This window comes from Schistocerca serialis, chromosome 2, assembly GCF_023864345.2.
Source record: "Schistocerca serialis cubense isolate TAMUIC-IGC-003099 chromosome 2, iqSchSeri2.2, whole genome shotgun sequence".
Taxonomy (NCBI): Eukaryota; Metazoa; Arthropoda; class Insecta; order Orthoptera; family Acrididae; genus Schistocerca; species Schistocerca serialis.
The window spans coordinates 774,629,633-774,653,389 of NC_064639.1; the positions used below are offsets into that span (position 1 = coordinate 774,629,633).

The 23,757-nt window shown below is 37.5% G+C and overlaps 1 protein-coding gene across 1 annotated transcript in view; it reads right to left on the reverse strand.

The window, feature by feature from the left end:
- The window catches only part of LOC126456398 (uncharacterized), a 258,254-nt gene that overhangs the window by 47,001 nt on the left and 187,496 nt on the right, over positions 1–23,757 (reverse strand). The window contains exons 18-19 of the mRNA XM_050092151.1: positions 2,240–2,313; positions 2,078–2,154 (exon numbers count right to left, since the gene is read on the reverse strand). Of these exons, the coding sequence (XP_049948108.1) occupies positions 2,078–2,154; positions 2,240–2,313 (151 nt within the window). The remainder of the gene's footprint in view (positions 1–2,077; positions 2,155–2,239; positions 2,314–23,757) is intronic.

Genomic DNA, 23,757 nt, shown 5'->3' on the forward strand with positions numbered 1-23,757 from the left:
CCAGACAGTTATGATCATAACTGAAGGAAGCCATTCATAGTATATGACACCTTCTCTAGTTCAAAAATTTATTTCATCCTATTTTGATGACTAGTATTAACTTTTGTAAGGATACTGTTTTTATTAGCAATCAGCTATTCTTTACTTTCTAATTTACCATTTTTATCATATGTGACAACTTTTGAGACAGACAGTCAAAAATTTTACCTATCCCACTGACAACAAGCCAGAAGAGACAGAGAAATTGTCATCATCTTACTTTTATAAGTCAACAGGCTTGCTGCAGTGGTAACACTGGTTCCTGTCTGATCACTGAAGTTAAGCACTGTCGGGCTTGGCTAACACTTGGATGGGTGACCGTCAGCGTCTGTCGAGTGCTGTTGACAAGCAGGATGCACTTGGCCCTTGTGAGGCCAATGGGGATGCTACTTGACTGAGAAGTAGCGGCTCTGGTCACAAAAATTGACAACAGATGCGAGTGCAGTCTACTGACTACATGCCCCTCTATATCTGCAGCCAGTGACACCTAATGCCTGAAGATGATATGTTGGTCAGTCGAAACCATTGAGGCTTCCAAGGCCTGTTTGGATGGAGTTTAATTTTGTACCATTAATTTCAAGTATGTCAAACCCAACAGCTGTTTTCAAACACTGAGCATGGAATGCAAATACCACATATGTCACGAATTTAAGAAGATACGAAGCTTAGGGTTTAATGTCACATCAATGAAATCATTGGATTGGATTGGATTGGATTGTTTGGGGGAAGAGACCAAACAGCGATGTCATCGGTCTCATCGGATTAGGGAAGGACAGGGAAGGAAGTCTGCCATGCCCTTTCAAAGGAACCATCCCGGCATTTGCCTGGAGCGATTTAGGGAAATCACGGAAAACCTAAATCAGGATGGCCGGATGCGGGATTGAACCATCGTCCTCCCAAATGCAAGTCCAGTGTGCTAACCACTGCGCTACCTCGTTCGGTCTGAAATCATTGGAGATGGAGGATAAGCTCTGATTAGGGAAGGATGGGGAAATCAGTCATACCCATTAGAGCAAACTTTCCAGCATTTGCCTTAAATTATTTAGGAAAAACACAGAAAACCTAAATTTGAATGGCCAGACAGGGACTTGAACTGCCACACTTCTAAATATTAGTCCAGTGTCTTACCACAGTGCCATCTTATTTAACGTATCTGGAAATTCTCAAAAGGGTTTATATGGACCATTGTGACTTAGAGTGCTCAGAAAATCATCAGAACTCACCTTGTATATGGTAAATAATTTTTTCCATACTTTAATCAAAAGTTTTTTTTTCCCACAAAGGGAACAAAAGTTACAAAGGTTTCAAACAGCTCCATGTGTCTGTACTCTGCTATTAAATTCACAATAATAGCATAGTGAAGTGTTAATTTTTTCCACTATATACTCCATCTTCCGTAATTCACATCACACGCTCTTCAAGCAACAAAAGCTAGTGTACACCTACAAGAACAACTCTCCAAATAACTAATGGCATATTCCTAACAGTAACATGTTCTTAGCAAGCCACATGAAACAACGAGCAAACTTATCAAATAAATATATTGTGAGAGCTGAAGTCCCCACATTACATATGTTTATGGAATATCCATCAATACTTAGACGTCCAAAGTAATTTCTCCGCTGAACACAAAATTTTGGATCCTACGTACTGAAACATCTTCGGTCCTGATACACGTTTGGGATGGAAATGCTATTCGAGCCTACATTGTTATTAGCAAACAGACAGGCCTTTTGTTGAAGGCTTTTCTGTAGTTTAAGCAGATATCTACATTTGTATCAGTGTTGTATTTGTCCCTGATGACTACCAGCATGCATTAACAAATTGTATACCAAGTTTTCTGCCTCAAGGTAGCAAGTTACTAAATATTGAAAGAAGCTGAGTATGTCTCTTGTAATAATCATTACTGACAAAGAGGTTTTACACTTGTAAGTACCTATAAACTGTATCTATAGATTAGAATGCTGAATTGGTAATATTTTACCATACTTTGTAGTACACTTGCAGTTCTTCACTAACTGAATAACTATTGACTTACCTAGTTTCTTCATCTGTCTGCAATGTTTGTGTAAGTGGTTCAGTCTTTGGTGATACATTGCCTGCCATCTGTAAATGCTGCAGAAAAGAATTTAATTAACATCTGGCACATAAAAAAAGACAACATATACAAAAGCTCTGTCTAACTTACATTAGTACTCACAGTTTCTGTGTGTGATTCAATGGAAATGTCCCCCCTTGCATATCCGTCCTCTGTATAGTATGGACATGTTGCCCCTAATAACAGAGATACAAAAGATGTGATGTGGAAAAAACATATCATAGACACAGAAATTTCTCTGAACCTACATACCAGTTAGTGCAAATGTCAAACCCACATATGAAGAAGAAAAGAACATTAATACCCACTAAACAACAGCACTGTAATTGTTTAAAATAATTAAATTTGTTGTATTTCTTACATCACGTAATACACATGGAGTGCTTTCAAATTCTTATATTTAATTAAGTATTAAATTTAAAATGTAAAAGTGATTAAATGAATTTCTATTTGCACATCAAGTAAAAACTAATCGTGATTGTAATGTATTACTCCTTCATGTAGAGACAAAAGAGTTGTTCTGTAGATACAAAGCACAGCTTATGTCATGTACACAACAGCAATGAATCATTTAAGGCAAAAACAGGCAAGGATGTTGTTTGTGTGAATAGGAAATTGGGAATTACTTAAAGCAAAAATAATACAATATCAGAAATTGTAGGAGGGAAACAATAAACAAAAGTGAGGAAAGGCAACCACTCAGCTGCAGCTGATGTATGGCACATAGAAAGATGTTCTGTGACAGCAGAGACATTACTAGCTTTTGAGCTGGTATTGTTTTTCCAGTAGCTGGACTGTTGGCAGCACTTTGGGACAAGTGATTCCTTCCAGTGATTTCATATAACTTTTTACACCCTCTCACTGCAATGCAGGACAGTCCCTGTCCATCAGTACATGATGTTTGCCTGGTCTTGGTTTAGCTGTGGCTGTTCATTCACATGTCATGTCACCAACAGTCAACTCGGGCAGCTTCAGAAGGGTTGAATTGTCCCTGATGGATTTACTAATCAGATGACATCCAACAACTAGACCTCGTACGAAGTCGCTGAGCCATTTTCCTGTTACTGCTTCTCTACTGACAACGATTCCCCTGCCTTCTTTTGTACTGGTGGGCCTGGCTCTTATGACATCTAGTAGTCAATTCTGCATTACACAGGGGTGTCAGCATTCTTTTGATCAGATAGGGTGTGTGTGATTGGATGTCTTAGGGTGTGTACTTAAAAAAGAAAAACCATACTAACTTAAAAGTTGGTGAAGTCTGAGTTTTTACATGTTTCATAGGGTTCACATCAATCAACTACATATAAATTGTTGCCTTTTTCAAAATTTTGTTGAATATGGACACAGCAAAAATAGAAAAATTGAAGGTGATTGTGTGTGTGTGTGTGTGTGTGTGTGTGTGTAAGAGAGAGAGAGAGAGAGAGAGAGAGAGAGAGAGAGAGAGAGAGAGACCAGTACACACTTTTGAAATCTTTGGTATGGGTAAAATGATGATCTGTACTACAATGACAGGTTTCATTAGCAATGATTAAATGAGAAAGTGTAAGCTTCCATGGCCATTGCAATCTTTTATAAAACACTGTCAGGAAATAATGTCGCATAGCCCAAAATTTCGGTCACAGTTGTAGGTGGCCATAACCAGAGTGGTGTCTTTACTATTGGGCCAGTGGCTCATTCAGATCTGCTGGCACTCTAAAGAGGGACTCCAGACACCATGATCCCCTTCCAGACCAAATAATTATGATAAAAGAACAATGCATGGCAGTATGCAAAACAAAACCACAGTGGAGGAGGAGATGGAACAATAGCACATCACCCACATAATGCATATATTTGGTGTCAGTGAACAAGTGGCTGAAGTTCTCCGTCAAGCTGACATCATGCCAACAACAGATACAGCAACAAATCAGAGATGGGCTGGGCTCTATGAAAGATGTGAAAGATGCTGTCAACAAGCTGCACACGCCTGGAGTACGTGAAGTCAGTTGCAAGTGCAAAATAGTATACAGGGATATCTCTGGCAAACGCACATCCATGAAGCTATGTTAATTCATTAATATTGAAATAAGAGTTAATTTAGTTAAAATTACATTTTAGACTAGTGCATTTATTACTTCTCTAGGCTATGTATTGAAGGTTTTGCTTTTCTGAGCATATTTAGATCGAAAAGAAAGTATTTCATAAAGGCCGGTAGTCATTACTTTTGTTTACATTTTAGGCATGAATTTTGTGTGAGTGTAGATCATTTTTTTTGACTAGACTTAGCGATTCAAAGTTAAATTAATTTGTGTCTGTCATACAGAGTTTAGGTAGTTAGTTAAAACTTTCAAAAGTAAGTTTAAAAGTTTGTTGACATTAGCATTTAGTTACGTATTAGTAAAGGTTACGAAACTTCAGTGATTTTGTGCCAAGTTATTCTCTGCTTCATCATCATCATCATCATCTAAGACTGATTATCCCTTTCAGCATTCAGTCTGGAGCATAGTCACCCTTAAAAAATTCCTCCATGATCCTCTATTCAGTGCTAACATTGGTGCCTCTTCTGATGTTAAGCCTATTACTTTAAAGTCATTCTTAACCGAATCCAGGTACCTTCTCCTTGATCTATGCCGACTCCTCCTACCCTCTACTGCTGAATCCATGAGTCTCGTGGGTAACCTTGCTTCTCCTATGCGTGTAACATGATCCCACCATCTAAGCCTGTTCGCCCTGACTGCTACATCTGTAGAGTACATTCCCAGTTTTTCTTTGATTTCCTCATTGTGGACACCCTCCTGCCATTGTTCCCATCTACTAGTACCTGCAATTATCCTAGCTACTTTCATATCCATAACCTCAACTTTACTGATAAGGTAACCTGAATCCACCCAGCTTTCGATCACATACAACAAGATTGAACGGTGCACAGATAACTTAGTCTTGGTACTGACTTCCTTCTTGCAGAAGAGAGTAGATCATAGCTGAGCGCTCACTGCATTAGCTTTGCTGCACCTCGCTTCCAGTTCTTTCGCTATGTTGCCATCCTGTGAGAATATGCATCCTGAGTACTTGAAACTGTCCACCTGTTCTAACTTTGTTCCTCCTATTTGGCACTCAATCCGTTTATATCTCTTTAGCACTGACATTACTTTCATTTTGGAGATGCTAATCTTCATACCATAGTCTTTATATTTCTGATCTAGCTCTGAAATATTACTTTGCAATTTTTCAATCGAATCTGCCATCACAACTAAGTCATCTGCATATGCGAGACTGCTTATTTTGTGTTCACATATCTTAATCTCACCCAGCCAGTCTATTGTTTTGAACATATGATCCATAAATAATATGAACAACAGTGGAGACAGGTTGCAGCCTTGTCTTACCCCTGAAATTACTCTGAACCATGAACTCAATTTACCGTCAACTCTAACTGCTGCCTGACTATCTATGTAAAGACCTTTAATTGCTTGCAAAAGTTTGCCTCCTGTTCCATAATCTCGTAGAACAGACAATAACTTCCTCCTAGGAACCTGGTCATATGCCTTTTCTAGATCTATAAAGCATAGATACAATTCCCTGTTCCACTCATAACACTTCTCCATTATTTGCCGTAAGCTAAATATCTGGTCCTGACACCCTCTAACAGGCCTAAACCCACACTGATTTTCATCCAATTTGTCCTCAACTAATACTCACACTTTCCTTGCAACAACACCTGAGAATATTTTACCCACAGCGCTGATTAAAGAGATACCTCTGTAGTTGTTACAATCTTTTCTGTTTCCATGCCTAAAGATTGGTGTGATTACTGCTTTCGTCCAGTCTGATGGAACCTGTCCCGACTCCCACGCCATTTCAATTATCCTGTGTAGCCATTTAAGACCTCACATTCCACTGTATTTGATGAGTTCCGACTTAATTTCATCCACCCCAGCCACTTTATTGCACTGCAATCTATTGACCATTTTCTCCACTTCCTCAAATGTGATCCTATTTCCATCATCATTCCTATCCCATTGTACATTGAAATCTGAAACATTACAGATCGTATTTTCACTTACATTGAGCAACTCTTCAAAATATTTCCTCCATCTGCCCAAGGCATCAATAGGATTCACCAGCAGTTTTCCTGACCTGTCCAAAATACTTGTCATTTCCTTCTTACCTCCCTTACGAAGACTGCTAATTACACTCCAGATTGGTTTTCCAGCAGCTTGACCCAAAGTCTCCAACTGTTTCCAAAGTCTCCAACTGTTTCCAAAGTCTTCCCAAGATTTCTTCTTGGATACTGCAATTATCTGTTTGGCTTCGTTTCTTTCTTCAACATAACTTTCTCTGTCTACCTGAGTTCTAGTATGTAGTCATTTTTGATACGCCTTCTTTTTCCTTTTGCAGGCTGCCTTGACTGTGTTATTCCACCAAGCTGTTTGCTTCATCCTACTTTTACACACTACTGTTCCAAGACATTCTTTAGCCACTTCTACAACTGTGTCCCTGTAACTTGTCCATTCCTTTTCCAATGACTAATTGACTACATTCAGCTAACTAGTACCTTTCTGAGATCACTGTTATGTACTTGCGCCTGATTTCCTTATCCTGAAGTTTCTCCACTCTTATCCACCTACATATGAACCTGACCTCCTGCACTTTCGACCTCACAATACCAATTTCACTACAGATTAAATAGTGATCAGTGTCTTGAAAGAATCCCCTGAATACACGTGTGTCCCTCCCAGCATTTCTGAATTCCTGATCTGTTATTATATAGTCAATGACAGATCTGGTTCCCCTGCCTTCCCAAGTATACCGGTGAATGTTCTTATGTTTAAAAAAGGAGTTTGTGATTACTAAGCCCATACTGGCACAGAAATCCAAAAGTTGTTTCTTGTTCCTGTTGACCTCCATATCCTCTCCAAATTTACCCATAACCTCTTCATATCCTTCTTTTCGATTTCCAATCCTGGCATTAAAATCACCCATGAGCAGAACACTGTCCTTGTCCTTTACTCTAACAACTACATCACTGAGTGTGTCATAAAGACTATCCATCTTATCTTGATCTGTCCCTTCACAATGCGAATATGCTGACTCAATCCTAATTTTCTTGCTAGACACTGTCGATCTATCCACATCAGTCGTTCGTTTACATACCTTATTGCAACTACACTGGGTTTCATTTCTTTCCTGATGTAAAGCCCTACACCTCATTGTGCTATTCCTGCTTTGACTCATGACAGGTAGACCTTGTATTCTCCCACTTCCTCTTCTTTCTCACCCCTTACCCGAATGTCACTACCAGCTAAAACGTCCAACCCCATCTGCTTTTGTGTAAATTTTTCTATCAAACCATGTGTGACAAATGTGGTGGTTGCCGTGGAAATCTGAAGGAGGGGTTGTTCTGTGGTTTCACTGGGGAGAATGTAGTGGTGAGGAAATGTAGGTGGATAACGAGGCTCTTCGATGACAATGTAGGTTATGTACAAAGGAGAAGAAAATCGCTGAACAGGAGACAAAAATCTGTGCCCTTAAGGCTGAATTAGAAAATGCGAATTTGGAATTATGTAGGCTAAGGAAGGAAAAAGAGATGGGGTGCCGGGAACAGTTAGCAAGCAAAGAGCAAAAAAGGGAAACTGTTGAAGAAACTTCTGAAATTCTGCCAGTAAACTAGTTTGGCTTGCTATCTGAAGTAGTGTAGGAAGGGACTCATCCACACGTAGTTGAATGTAGGTTGAAGCAGAATATTAGTTTAAAGAAAAAAGACAGGTCGGGATCAAATCAGAATAGGAATAGAAGAATTCTGCTTCTAGGTAGCAGTCATGGAAGGGGTGAAGGTCAGCAGCTTCAGGAGAAATTAGGTGCAGGGTACCAGGTCACAAGTTTTGTGAAACCAAGTGCTAGCCTTAGTTAGGTAACAGAAAACAAAGGTCAGCTATGCAGGGACTTTGAGAAGGAAGATCAGGTAATTATAGTTGGGGTAGCCGGAAAAAGCCTGGCTATGAATCCAACATATAGTATTAGTAACAATATTATGTAAATGCTGATACATAACAAAAGGCTGTTACAACACAATCTTTCGGTCAATAAGCCCTTTGCCGAAAATACACACACACAAACACACACACACACACACACACACACACACACAAACTGCAGCCTCTGGCAGCTGAAGCCACACATATAGTATTAGGAGTGTTCTGGATAAAACGGGAGCAGGAACACAAATGTGGGGCTTGTGGAGGTCTTTCAGCATTATGATCAGCCCTGGGTAAACACTGCTATAAGGCATGTTAACACTGAGTTGAACAGGGTGCTCCAGACACTGGCAAAATCTCACATACACATGGCCTGCACCCAAATAGGAAGGGCAAAGATAAGTTAGGTTCTCAATTAGCAGATACGGTATGGGGGGCCACAGTCACACAAGTGATGATCCCTGTGGTTAATGGGGCCAGGCAGACAGGTTTTTTTAGGTTAATGGCAAAGTCCAGACAGACAACAATCAAGAAAAATAGAACAAACGAAGCTTCATGTACAGTAAATAGGGATAAAGCTAACAGTCATATCAATTTACTTCATCAAAATATCAGGGGAATTAAAAATAAAAGTAGATGAGCTGTTAAAGTGTTTAGATGATCTCAAAAATTTGAAGTTTGTGCATGTGAACTACAACTAGATAACGTAGTGTTGATATTTGTTGATATTAGCAGCAGTGTATAGATCCCCCTTGGGAGCCTGGGAGTTACTCATAAAAAAAGTTTGACTCCCTTTTATGCTGTCTGTCAGACAAAAAGAAGAAGTTATTAATCTTTAGTGATTTTAATGTAAACTTTCTACACAATTTTGATAGGAAAAGTGAACTAGAAGTGTTATTTAAAATATAACTTATAATCAGCGATCAATTTCCCTACATGTATGGCTAAAGGCACTCTAATAGATAATGTATTTGTAAAACTAACACATGCATTCCCTGTGACAAATGGATTATCAGACCAGGATGCACAATTGATTAACTTACAAAATCTAGCAAAGTGTACAGTTCTGAAATTATTAAGCAAAAATGTAAGGTTGCTCAATGCAATATCTATAGAGCACTTCACATAAAGTTCAAGAAATGTTATTTGGGGAGATGTATATAATGAGCCAAATGTTAATAATAAATGCAACATATTTCTTGATAAATTTAGATCCCTTTTTGAACACTGTTGCCAAAAAAAATTTAGAAAATGTAACATCAAACAGTTTTCAAACAAACCTTGGATTACTACAGATATTAAAGTGTCTTCAGAAAAAAAAAGAAAACTGACCGAGACAGCAAGAATTAGTAAAGATCCAGAAGTAATTTTAAACTATAAAAATTATTGTATCTACTGAGAAAAATTGTAATAAAATCAAGGAATATTTATGTTACATAACAAATTAACAATCTGGGCAATAAAATAAAATGAATATGGAATGTTGTTAGAAGGGAGGCAGGAAAAGTAACCACTGGTGTAGGTAGTATTACTATTAAAAAGAATGAGACCATCTTAACTAACAGTGCACAACAGCTGGTGTATTTCACAAAAATTTCTTAAGTGTAGATGAAAATATTGGCGAGAATAGTTCGAAAGAAAAAGACAAGCAGTATACGTAATACTCAGTTTTGAGAAATCTTAGTCAGATTAATTTTCACCTAACAATCTCTTGTAAAATAAGGAAAATCATTAGATCTTTGAGAAATAAATGTTCTGTTGTAGTAGATGACAAGATATTATAATTACATGGAGCAGTTACAGCTGATGTTCTAAGTCATATATGATGTAATGCACCACTAACTCAAGGTATTTTCCCAGACAGGTTAAAATATGCCATTGTCAAGCATTTCTACAGAAAAGCAACACCACAGATGTCGATAACCATCAGTCAGTTTCCTTGCTTACAGCATTTTCAAAAATCGTCTTGATTACTCAAGAATGGGTAGCCACCTCAACAGGAATGGGATACTTAGCAAATCACAGTTCGGATTTCAAAAATGCTGTCCCACTGAGACAACAATAAACAGTTTCATTGCCCACATAATAGAGTCCTTTAATAGTAAAATGTCACCAATCAGAATTTTCTGTGACTTATCCAAAGCCGTGCGAACCATGACATTATGTTACAGAAAATACAATTCTATGGTATAAATGGAATAGCATATGAGTGGTTTGAGTCATATCCACAGAACAAGAAGCAAAAAGTTTCTGTATATGTTTTAGGTGATTTATGGAAGTTTGTCACTTCACCTGAAGGTGAAAATACATTAGGTGGTTCAATTACGGGTCCCCTTCTGTTCTTAATATATGTGAATGACCTCCCATCTTATCTGAAACAAGAAGCTAAACTGACACTGTTTGCTGATGATACAAGTATCATTATTAATCCTGTAAAAGAAACTCCACTACAAAATGTTACAATTAATGTCTTTGGAAAAGTTATTAATTGGTTTTCTGGGAATGGACTTGCTCTGAACTTCTAAAAAACACAGTACATCCAATTTTCTGCTGCGAGGAGTACAGTTCCTTCAATAAATATAGCAAAGCAGAAGTCAATAGCCAGGGTAGAGCATACTAAGTTTTTGGGTGTACATATAGATGAGAATCTTAATTGGAAAATTAATATTTTGGATCTCCTAAAGTGACTAGGTTCAGCAACTTTTGCCATCAGAATAATTGCCAATTTTGAGGCTACAGAAATTAGCAAACTAACATACTTTCACTTTCTAATGTCACATGGAATAATATTTTGAGGTAACTAAGCACTTAGGCAAAAAGTATTCACTGCTCGAAAGAAAGTGGTCAGAATAACGTGTGGGGCTCATGGTCACACATCTTGTAGGCATCTGTTTAAAAGGTTAGGAATTCTTACAACAGCCTCACAGTACATTTACTCAGCAATGAAATTTGTTCTCCACAACATCGACCAGTTTAAAAACAATAGTGACATTCATGATTATAATACCAGAAGAAAGAAAGACTTACTCTATCCTCTAATTAACCTATCTTTGGTGCAGAAAGGGGTAAAATATGCTGCTGTAAAACTTTTTGATAAATTACTAGAGGAAATAAAATGTCTGACAAACAGCAGTAATAGTTTCAACAATAAATTGAAATCGTATCTCCTTGACAACTCCTTCTATACCACAGATGAATTCTTGAATAGGAATAAATAAATCTATAGATATAACATATGCATTTTGTGCCATTTAAGGGAATGGGGTAGGTAATAAAAAATGCAATAACAACTTGAGTCATGTGTGCATTTCTTACGCACTCGACATCTTCCATATCATAACGGTTACCATGAAATTGATCATGGAACACGTAAGTAACTAATTACACTGGAGAGACAGAGCAACCTATTAGCAGACACCTAACACAACAGAGGAGGTGCAGTGAGCTTGGACACTAAATTAAATCAGTGATGGCAGAACATCATAATGAGTGTAGTAAAACTATATTGTTTTAGGGAGTTCTCCTACTAGTTAGGCAGCCATTTACCTTGAACAAAAACAGACAAAGAGGCATTGAGGCTATGAAGCAGCACCTTGTTGACAATGGGTATATGGGTACTTAGCTGCTACAGTTGCCTGCGTTTGAGTCAGTAGTACTTGTATGACTGTACCATATGGTGTGGTAGTAATCACGCTGATTATAGGCAGAGAACAAACTGTGTTGCCTCCACCAGTACTGAGCTCTGACTGCAGAACTTAATCATTGCACTGACTTGATATCTATTTAACTCCAGTAAACTGGAATTAAAATAAAACACTGCTGTCTGCAGCCAGACTACTCAAGTCATTCAAACGTCGAGTTTAAATGACATTCTTAACAAAGTGACACTGAGATCAGGACAAAATAACACTATGAGATCTGGAATGTGGCTATCGGCCAGTAGTAAAGACACCACTTTAATAAAAGCCACTCTTAACAATAGTCAAAATATTGGTCTTTAGAACATGACAACACAGCCATATACCAAGAAATTTTTCACTGACGATGATTAAATGAGCTAAGTCATAACCAAAAAAGTAACTCTGCAATCCTAACAACAAATTTTCCAGTAATCAAGCCAGTCTGAACAGGCCCCTTCCTTTTTTAAAGAGATGGCTGCTTCTGGCATTGGTGACTCATTTTAATGCAAATAATATAAACACTACATGTTACAATCAATTTTTGCCAAGCATACTGAATGGTCTAAGTAGATGACAGCTAAGTATTAGACTAGTGAGAATTCTTTGTACAATATTGGTGAATATAGTGACCACAAATATTAGCAGGTACTCCGTTAAAAATGTGCTGTGGACAGGAGCATGTATCATTTGAAGCTTTGTACTTTTATTATGTCTTGGCTTCAGCAGCCAGAGACAGTGGTCATGTGTGTGAGAGTTGTGTTTGCATGAATGTGTGTGTGTACGTTTTCTAATTCAAAAGAAGGCATTTTGGCCAAAACTTTACTTGTTTACCAGTCTTTCTGTAGTTTTCTGCGACTCAACATTTCCACTATATGGTGAGTAGCAATTTATCCTTTTCATAACATTGTCCTTATTATGTCTTGTATACTGTATTATTCAGTGCCTTTTAACTGTACAACTTTCAACATTTTTGTACGTATGCATTAGTTCTACACTATCACTTCTGGTATTAGCTTGAACATTTATCATTCCTAAATGGAAACACTTTCTTGTTTTTCTACATATACAGTATCTGGTGACTGATGGCCAATTATGTAATTCAGTGTTAAAGGGTCTTTCCAACCATTTATGTGCAATATGTTACATTTATTTAGTTTGTGACATCAACTGCAAGCCCTTGCATCCAGTGTCAATCCACTGCGTTTGTCACTACATATGACTTTCCTGTCCTCTAGAGCATCATTTTTGAACAGCCCCTTGAAACTTCCAATGTTATCCATCATATCCTTTATTTAAACTATGAACAGTAATGACCCTATAACACTTCCTTGAGGGGCACTTGAAATTAATTTCGCATATGTTGAAGTACTCCATTATGAATAACATATTATCTTCTACCTGCTAGGAAATGCAGAATCCAACCACAAAGCTGGTCTCTTAATCTGCAAGCTCATATTTTGATCACTAGGAAATAATGTGGAATGTCCTGAAGTTAGGGACCATAGTGTCAATCTAGACACCTTCTATATTTAATGGCCAGAGTGAGCTGAGTATCATAAGATAGCTGTTTGCGCAAACCAAATTTATTCCAACAGAAGCGATTTTGGTCATCAAAGAAGCTGTAATAGAGCATAGTGCATGCTCCATAGTTCTGATATCACACTGACCATGTTCATTACCACTACTTAAGTTATGTAGTTAAGTCAATAGACTAACAGAAGGGATGATAGTGAAAGATATCCTCAACGTGTGCTCAGATATTTAATTTGAAATTATTTGGTGCTAACTGCAATGTTATCAGATATTTGGATTGGCAGCTATTTAAATTTTAATTGAGCACTGGCATCAGAATTTGCCGAGGCACATACAGGCCGAGCATGACTATTATAGCGTGGAAGACCAAAAACAGTAATGTAACACGCAAGTCACCCAGGCAGGCAGTAGAGCAACACATAGGCTGGGTTTTGGAGCTTAGCCACAGTTTGTAGGGCAGACACCTCTTAGTAACAAGCAGTTGGACCTATCTCAAAGCCTGAAGCCAGGGAGAGGGAAAATAGTCCACCCAGAAAAACACGTTTTTACAAATTTAGCAAGATTGTAAAATTATTTTAAGAAGGGTTATGAGAAGGTTGCCACCGGAGGGAACCAATGTAGGTCAAGGTATTATCATAATTGTAAATATTAGGAAGGTGACATGTCTGGTGCCACACCCAACAGAAATATTATAAATGGAGGTTGCAGACAATTGTGGAGGGCAGAACACTTGTGGTATTAGTGGAGGCAGGACCTGTGTCTGGTAGCAATTCCACCTCAGTGGCACTATAAGCTTTGTAAGGGTTCATTTTATGTTGAAAAAGTCTGAATATGAACAGTCATGTAGGCAGTGACTTAAATTGGTATTGTGACGGCACAATTTTGATTGTGACGATACCTACAGACTTGGATGTTGGTAGCGTAAATGAAGAAAATTTATGTTGCTTCATTACATAATCTCTCACCTCTCTGCTGGAGGGTTGGATGATGATTATTATCAGGTTGTGAAATTTGTCAGTTGTAAAATTGTCACTGATTATCTTCTTGTCACACTGTATGGGTTAATTTTATCGGCATGGAGAATATAGTGCGTCTTTTCTCCAACCATCCTGGCATTTCATATTATAAATCCCACATGTCACCAGCAGTATTATTTACATTACTAAACCACTATCCCGGAACCCTGTAACAGTTGCAGGTTGCCTACCCAACGGCTTTCAGGGGTAACAAAATTTTGATTTTAGTATTTCGTAATTATAAACTTAATTTAAAAAGTTAAAATTATGTCACAATCTCCTTATTAAGAGGAAAAATATTATGTTAAAAAGTTAACAATAAGACAATTATTACAGTTAGAAGCTGTTTGTCTTGAGGCAATGTAACTGAAGCCAAGCAAATACCTGGAGTTTATTCATCCAGTATTTGAGAATGGGAGCACTTTGTAACTTGCAACAAACTTTACACATAATTTCAAACCTTTACATAACTTTTTTCTCACTGACACACCCCACAAAATGATGAAAAAAGTTTATCGCTTCCTACACTTTCACTGTCCATGCAATCAAACTTCAGCATCAAGCATTGCATTTTAATTTATCATTTCTTTAACAGTGACTATCTGCAATACAGTTTGGAGCCAGTATTAATATATACCACTGAAGGTACCTGCAAAGTTTATCTTTGGAAAACACATAGTTTAGGAGATACGATGTCATAAACGTTCAGAGGCCTGAGAAACTAACTTCTACTTAAAATAGGGTGCAATAAAAGTTCAACATCATGCATGACATTTTCATTTATTACTTCTTTACTACCAATTCTATTTTCAACACACTTTGTATACAGAATCCATATATACCACCGAATGTACCTGAAAACTTTCATCACTGTATGACACACGGTGTTCAGGAGATATGATAACATAACACAAAGATGCACAAAAACTAGCTTTTGCTTAAGACAGAGAGCTAATTACATAACTATCCTCATGCAGTGTTTGTCAATAAGAGCACTTAGTGAGTTCTAACAAACTTTAAACATGAACTAAAACATTTTCTAAACTTTTTCTTACTTACTTGCTAACCGTGAAATATTTAATGCAAACTCATACATAAAGTAATCAGAAGTTTAAAGCTGTTTTATGCATGTGAGTTTGATTCTTCAAAGAATAGGGGAGGTCTGCTGGTCGTAATCTCAAATGGGAAATTCTAGTGAGTTTAATTTAAACATGTTTACTTTCTGTCAGAATTAACATCTACTGTAGAAACTGATGACTCTGGTGTGTGGTGGTAGCACCTTTGCATTTTTCTTGTTACAAATGTACACCAAACTAATCAGAAGCACCAACAATGTAGTGAGTGTTTTCTAGAGTAGTTTGGTATTTATTTCATCATGTACTAACTTATTCGTCAGGTGTGTTGTGTTATTGCAAAGATGGTGTGCAGTGTAAGAACTACTGCAGATTAGGTAAGGGCAGGTAGGAGTTAACAGGTTGAGAATGTGCAACTGGACTACGAATACACAGAACCAGTAAGGTCGGTCCCCCCCTCACTCAACCACTCATCCCTGTGATTCCTCAGCTTACAGCTACAGGCGGTTAGTTCTAACGTATGTTCCAGGTGTGGTTTTTGTGCATCTTCCTCCTATCCATTTAAACCAATGTACAGATTCATAATGGCTAAATAGTATGAGATGTTTCTGAGGGGAGCAGTTCTTCTTCCATGGACGAATTATATTTAATAATTCAAGGAAGAGGGGAAATAATGTTACAAATTAGTGTACCATGTTGCTGTGAAATGATTTTGGATACTGCCATGTAATCAGTAAGTGTAATTAATTCCTAGAGAATTTTCAAAGGTAAAGTTTTTTCGATCAACACTGAGAAAGAACACATGGAATTTTGGCTCATACTTTTTAATGGCAGAAAAGGGAGAGTTAGGCCAATCTGTCCACGCCAACCAGTGGCAGATAATATCTCTGTTTGGTAGTAAACTTGTTAGCTGGGAGTCCAGCTGCAGACTACGGCCCAAGAGAGTCATGCTGGCAGTGACGACTTGCAGTTCTGGAGATATGTGGTGGGAAGGCAGCCCACCTCAAGAGGATACTTAGCAGTAGAAGTTTTCAGTACTGATATGTGCTCTATGCAAGCACAGTACAGAGATGAAACTGTTGCAAAATCTTCTAGTTTTGTTTCAGTAGCTCAAGTTAAAAAGGAATCACCTGCACTCAAGCTGACTGATTCACTACCTATTGGTCTTGATGACACACATGTAATGACAGAATCAGTAGAGGAACAACTGCCTCCAGATGTCAGACCTGACGGATAAAATGTTTTGCTATTTCCATTATCAAGATGTTACATAATACCAAGTCCAAGTTGCAAAAGGGTAATGAAAACACAAATGTCAATATTGCTTAAGTAAATTCCAGTACAAAAACAGAAATTGGGAATGCGCAAACTCATTCGTCAAGAGAAATTTCAAAATTGAAATTGAGAGTAAAGCAAGACAGTGAAAAACAGTTTGCCTAATACAGCGTACAATTGGATGAGCAAGTAAATTCAAAGTTTATGTCCATTATTTCAAAGGCAAACTCTGAAGTTAGCACTGTGTGCAAAAGCTGTGAAACATCCAAAAGAATCTGAGCTACAAATTGCAATAAGGCCAGAAGCCAATGAAAGTGTCTACTGCATTTTCACTGAGCAGGCACAGCTAAAAAACTTGTATATGATGAGGCTGTGTGTAAGGAATCAACTAACATAACTCATACTACCATGCACTAATCAGTGTATTGGTTTTATTAATCATGTTACAGAAACAAACTACATTCTGGATACTGTGCAAAAAGCATGCAATTCATTTCAAAAGGAGTGACTAGCACATAATCATGGTGTAGATGAAAAATTGGTCAAAATTGTAAAAGGAATATTAAAGCTGTCTCCAAGTGTAGAACAGTAATCATCTCTTAAGTCAGTGGAAGTGGCTTTTATTAGATGTTGCAAGTTTAATTATTTAAATCATCAAGATAATATGCACTCGAGAATGTTCATACAGGCATTTAGTGATATGCTGCTGGTATCTTGGTTGGCACAAGAGCAAATCTCGTCGGTAGTGGGACATTAAAACGTGGTTGAAGTTTGCTGGGCGAATGGCGAATGACACTGCAAATGACTGCGATAATTTAAATGAGTTTCATGAGAAATTCCTGGAGAAACATTGTTCATCCAAAATTTAAAGGGAGTTGTTACTTGATTTCTGGAATGGAAATAGATACCAGTCAGATCATAGAACAACGAAAGAGTTCTCCAAGTACTGGCGGACACATTAAGTATAACTGCCGTGGGAATGCCTGTAGAATTGTTTGCTATGGATCTAAGTGGATGTCGGCATTCTACATTTGTAGGCAGTGGATTGCAGTGCCACAAGACAATTATGAAAATTATGTTAGATTCTTAGAAAGAGTGCAAAAATTTATTTGGTCAAGATGGCAGAAATAAGAACACACAGCCTTGGCAAGATGAGTGGTAGGCTAGTACGCCTTACGCGTGGTCACGGTGGAGGGCAAAAGTCACGCAATGCACAACCTACTGGGAGCCATTCTGAAGGAGCGGAATATGGTAACATGACCTGCTAAACTAAACAAAGTCTCAGCACAGAATTAGCCAGAGGTACTGAGGTATAAGGTCCCAGCATTTGGAGGAAACCTGGCAGTGAAAACCAATGGTTTGAGAAGAAAAGAAGTGCAGAATAGGGATGTCAAAGTTGACCTGGATGGCATGCGACAGCTGCAACTGTGGACAAACAGTTTGCTGGTTGTCTCAGTAAAGCAACTGTTAAAGCATCCTTGCAACCCTTGTCATATGGAGAACACAGTTGACTTTGGTGAGTGAGCAGGAGACACAAGCAGAGAAGAACTTGAGTGTTGTGTTATGTGACCTGGATGGCAGTAGTTCTATATACACTCTGATACTTTTTGTGAACTTTGACACGTACAGCATTGCCATATTACATAACAAACATGACCATAATACTGTAGGAACAGACAATGAGAGCAAATCATTTATTGGGCAAGTATGGGAAATCTGGGCTCCAAAACAGAATTTAGAAAAGAGTAAGATTGGGAATGCTTCTGAAGAACAGATCAGGAAACAGCAAGTAATTACAGTAGAAAGGGATATTTCCTATATAGTACATTTGTATTCAATGGTGATTCTGAGTATGAACTGCACTTCAGGCCAGATAATAAGGAAGCATCGCTTTTAGACACACAGGCTGAGTAACTGGTGTGAAGTGCTGCACATATGTGACCTATTGCTTCACAACAATGTGCTTGAAGAGTTGCAATGTTTGCCTTTAGGGAGAGTTAAACCTGAAAATTCACTGCTTAAGTCAGATTTTAACAGAAAAGTGGTAACCAGATTTATTACAGCAGATGAGGAGATGTCAACTAAGGATGATATTTACTTTGTTGCAGAGATGGTTGTAGTAGGTAAAGTCCAAGTTACTCATAGATTGTAGTTCTGAGATTTCAGCTTCTTCTTCTTTTTTTTTTTGAAAGAATATTTTGAAACCTTGTCAAGCAAATGATCATTGTAGTTACACTTATATTAATTGTCAAGATTTTTGGAGCAACAGAGAAGTTGTCAAAAGCAATATGGCATTAAGTCCTGCTGCCTGTGCAATTTCAGGGTGTTGAGTTCGAACACAACATTTCAGTCATTTGCAAATAAATGTCAATATGACTGTAGGTGTTGATTTTTTAAATATTTATTGTTGTTAGATAGAGTACGATATGTGTCCTCTGAAACTGCAGGTAGGAGAAAAGTGTCCAATGATGACTTTTGTGAAACAAAAAGAAAATTGCTGCTGGTAAATCTTTCGGGATGTGAGGTCATAGTCCAAGACAAGACAAGATGACAATCGATAGTTAAGTTTTATCTATGAGAAGGATTATCTCTGCTCATCATGTGTTATCTTGACCACACCCCCTTCCCTACAGTATTTACGTCTCTCTCGGACGTCCGACTGGTCAGTCAGCAAGACTCAGCAGAGGAGCATCTCTGAGTATGTCCAGCGCAGCCCTGTATAAAATGTCAGGAACAGAGTCTCTTGGACCATGACCTTACATCCCGAAATGTTTACCAGCAGCTGTGTCATCCGGATGTGAAAGCTTTCATTCTATGAAAAAGAAAATTTTTGGGTATCTGCGGAAATTTGTAGCATTAAAGAATTCAATGGTGAGTACAGAATAAGAAGGATTAATTTGTATGGGTTTACAAGTGAAAGAAAATCCAATAGACTAATTGTGAGTCATCCTCTAGAGGAAGAACAAGGAAATCTGGGTCGAAGGTAGTACAAGATAGGCCAGTGAAGAAAGCGTTTTGATGGAAAAAGCTTAAGGAGCGCCCTGATCTTTAGGAAGATTCACAGTTGAGTGACTGTGCTGCTTAGATCAATTTTTCTTTTACTTGGTCAATTCTCTTCTTTTTCTTATTGTTATTTATTCAAAGTGAAGTGGTATTTGAAGTAGTTTTTGACTGAGAATACATAGGAAGCCAAGTGAATCTGCAGAACAAATAGAGTGCTGGTAACAAGTTATGTGCCTATAAAAGGAAAAATAAACAAGATGCAAGAAATAAGACTGACTGACATAAAATGACAGCAGAGGATCTTTTAGTGTGAATAAGATTAAAAACATACAGGTAATAAAGTGTATTAAAGCTTGTGTTTAGAACAAACACAGCAAAAACTTGAAGTAACAGTTCAAATGGTATACATACTGCAACAAATAAGCTGCTAAAGTGAGAAAGAATCTGTAACAAACAACTGTATAAATGATGGACATTACTGTGTCAGACAAGGCAAAGAGACTAGGCAGCCATGAGCATTAAAAAGAGATATATAATAATGTGCAATATTAGAGATATAAGCAAAAAGATTCAGCAGCTATGAGCATGAGAATATGTGTATATTAGTTTTCATTAGAAGTATGTAACCACTGTTCATGTTTTTGTGTAATTAAATGGTCTGAGCAAATACTAGAGTAATATTGGAAATGAAAAATGTACATAAATGTAAAGACAAAAAGATAATGGAGGGAAAAGTTACAACAGTGGGACATTCATTATGTTAAAATGTAGCATTCTAAAGACTTGGAAGTCGATGGTAATATCAGTTTATGTTTATACCTGTAGTCATTTTTGAGTTAGTAGCTTGAAAGAGGAGGAAAAGATGTCAAAGTTTTCATGATTTTGACAAACTGAACTGAAATGATATTGTGGCAATGCGGCCAGAGCAAGAAAAATGGGTCTAGGCTGCAGCAAACCATTCTCATGCAGATTGGCAACTGGTGGCATTAGGGCATAATTTCACAGTCCAGTTCTGATGTTTATGAATGTAGCCCACAGCTCAGAAAGAGAGAAAGCTAATGGGTAGTTGCTGACATCATATTCAATAAGAGAAGAGACAATGTCATCCACCATTGCATTGAGCAAGATAACCGTCCCTTAAAGCATATCTTTTTGTGGGATCTCACTACCAAAAGAAGCATCACAAGTGGAGAGCTGACTGTCTCTAAATGACACCATCGCCACAGATGTGAAAATTAGCATTGTGAAGGAGTGTTATAAGTGTCAGGTGGTCATAAAGAGGGAGGTTTAGGATGGAAAGGACCAAAAAGAGTAAATAATCTCAAGAAGTTGTGATGAAGCAAGCTGGGATCTTCTTACTTTCCCTCTTGTTATGCCATCTGCCTCCTTAAATTCATTCTTGACTAATTATCATTAACATACGTGAGTGTAATCTACATTTTCATAAAACAGAAAGCTTGACCCTCAGTTTTAAAAGAATATAGCACCAGATCTAATTTTGTATTTAGTTTTATGTATGTAACTGATTTTATAGTTTATTTTGACTATTCCTATCTTTTGTTACAGGGTGAAATTAGTAATTGTTTCGCAACTTAAATTCCGTTGTTAACTGACAAACAAATATAAATTCTTTACTCATTATAAACCTTTGGAGGAACAAACACTACTATTCTTTAAGTATCTATTTGGCTCTATTCGAATATATGTCAGCAAAGCAAGCCCATAATTAATTCCAAAGAAATTACCAGGTTTGTAAAAAGTATTGTTTGTATAGCTACATCTGTTAATTTCATTACTTAAATAAATAATTCGTCTTAACACTTGTAGCAGAAGAAACTGTTAAAAAAGAAGGAATAGTTCGATATATTCAGTTAATTGAATGAGTTATGTTTTAATTGTAATTTCTGTAACTTAAACATCAAACAATGAATAGCTTCAGTACCTATTATTGTGATGATATATAAAGGCCTGATTTTTTGTCCCGAACAGTCAGTCTACAGCCGATTTTCAGACGAGGAACCTGTGTTGGTTGGCTCAACAACAAAGCATCAACTTAACTGTGAAATAAGTGTGACACAAATAGGCTGTGTGTTAAAACAATGACAGTGTCTGTTCAATACATACCGTATTACTCTGCAAGAACTGTGTGGTTAGGTCTTTACTGCTTATTCATATTCAACAGTAAACTGTTGTAGCAGTATGCTGATGTTTGCCTGGAAACTATTAATGAGGCTTATCAAAAAGTTAACCAATAGCAAACTGGCCATAAAACTGTGTAATATTTGGGGGCTGTGAACAGTGGAAGTAAATAACTACGAAATGCAACTGTGCAACTTTCGGTTACTTCATTTACAGTAGTCAGTGTTCAACTTCCACCCTCCATTTTTCAGCCAGTGTAACAACGCAGTACAACACCGAGGACTATCAATGAAGAAATAAAGCGGGCGAAAGTCACATATGGTGCCCTTGCAGGTGAGGAATATTGTATGTGGGCACAATAAAATAGGACTCGCAAACTTAGAACAGTGAACTCAAGAACGGTTTACATTACAGTGATTTTAACGAAGGAAGTGCAACAGCCAATCAGTGCATGGGTTTCATGGCCACAATATGACAGCAACCAATCAGCGAGTGGCTTCTATGGAACCAGCCATTGAGTACAGGAGCAGCCAATCAGCATGCAGGTGGATGCATCTGATCATGATAACCAACATGCATCACTGAGAAAATTACAGCTTGTAGCAGCTGTGCAGACATTGAATCGAGATGAAATCCACAGCAGCAGCAGGAGATGAGTGAATAAAAATAAGGCAATCTCATAGAAAAAGCCATTTTATATTAAATGATACATAATGAGTGGCCTTAATGAACAAGACAGTGTGATGGGAGAGAATGGACAACAGGGGGACTTGTTCTGTTGATTATAGTGGATATAAATCAGACATGAATGTAACTTTAAATGATGGGAACGAAAGCCCTATTGTAGATGAAATCATAAAAATGTCATCTACATTGTATGGTGATGTGAGCGAAATGGACAAAAACAGTACTGAAGTGGATGAAATTGTTAAGGCTAAGGGGGAGGAACTTAGTAGCGAAAGTCAGCAAGGGCAAAAGTTTATGGGAGACAGAAAAGTGGAAGTGATGTTAAGACAAATTATGAGTAGTTTGAGTAGTATGTGTACAAAAGAGGACATTAGTAGTATGAAAGAAGACATTAATAGGGTGGAAAAGAAAACTGATAGCATTAGAACTGAAAGGATGAACTGAAGTCAGCTCTAATGTTTCAGAATTAAATAAGGAGGCTGAAGCAGTAGTTAAAGATTGTCATGAAAAAATAAAGAAAGTAGTACATAACACTAATGAGTAGTAAATGTGTAGAAGAGAGACAGAAGCTTTGTGATGACTATAGTAGGAGGTTGGAGGCTTCCAAAAAAACAGTGTAAAGATGAAGTCAAAGCAGCCAGGAAATTTTGTGCTGAAAATAGGGTTAAACTTGAGAACCAAATTGATCAGATAAAAAATTATTTAGAAACGGAGGTAGAAACCAAGTGAGCAGTAGTGGTAGAGGAAAAACAGGTAAAAGTAAATAAAAAATATAGATTGAAAATTGGCTGAAATGGAGAAAAAAGTGGAAGAGGTGCAAAATCTAAAGCATAGAGTATGTATTTTCCCAAACAGTCCATCATTTGTTAGTTGTAAGAAATTTAATAATTTCGAACCATATGGGGAAGTACACCCACTGGATTTCATTAGTGAATTTAATGATTTGCCTGAAACATGGAATGACAAAGAGAAAATGTCATTTGTGAGAGGTTTTTTGGAAAGGGAATGCTTATGGATGGGCAGCTCCGGTAACTGTACTTCGTGGCAAAGCTTTGAGATGAATATTGGTCCAAAGAGAAGCAGCAGAGAATTTTGAGTGAATTTTGGGGAGGAGAGAGATTTGATTTCAGGAAGGGTACTGTGAAAGGTTTCTGTCAGCTTTGGATAAACAAATTGAAATATTTGGACAAAAAGCTAGCGAGTGAATCAATGAGTATGGGTTTAGTAACTAAGTTGCCCCAGAAAGTTAGAGAATTGTTT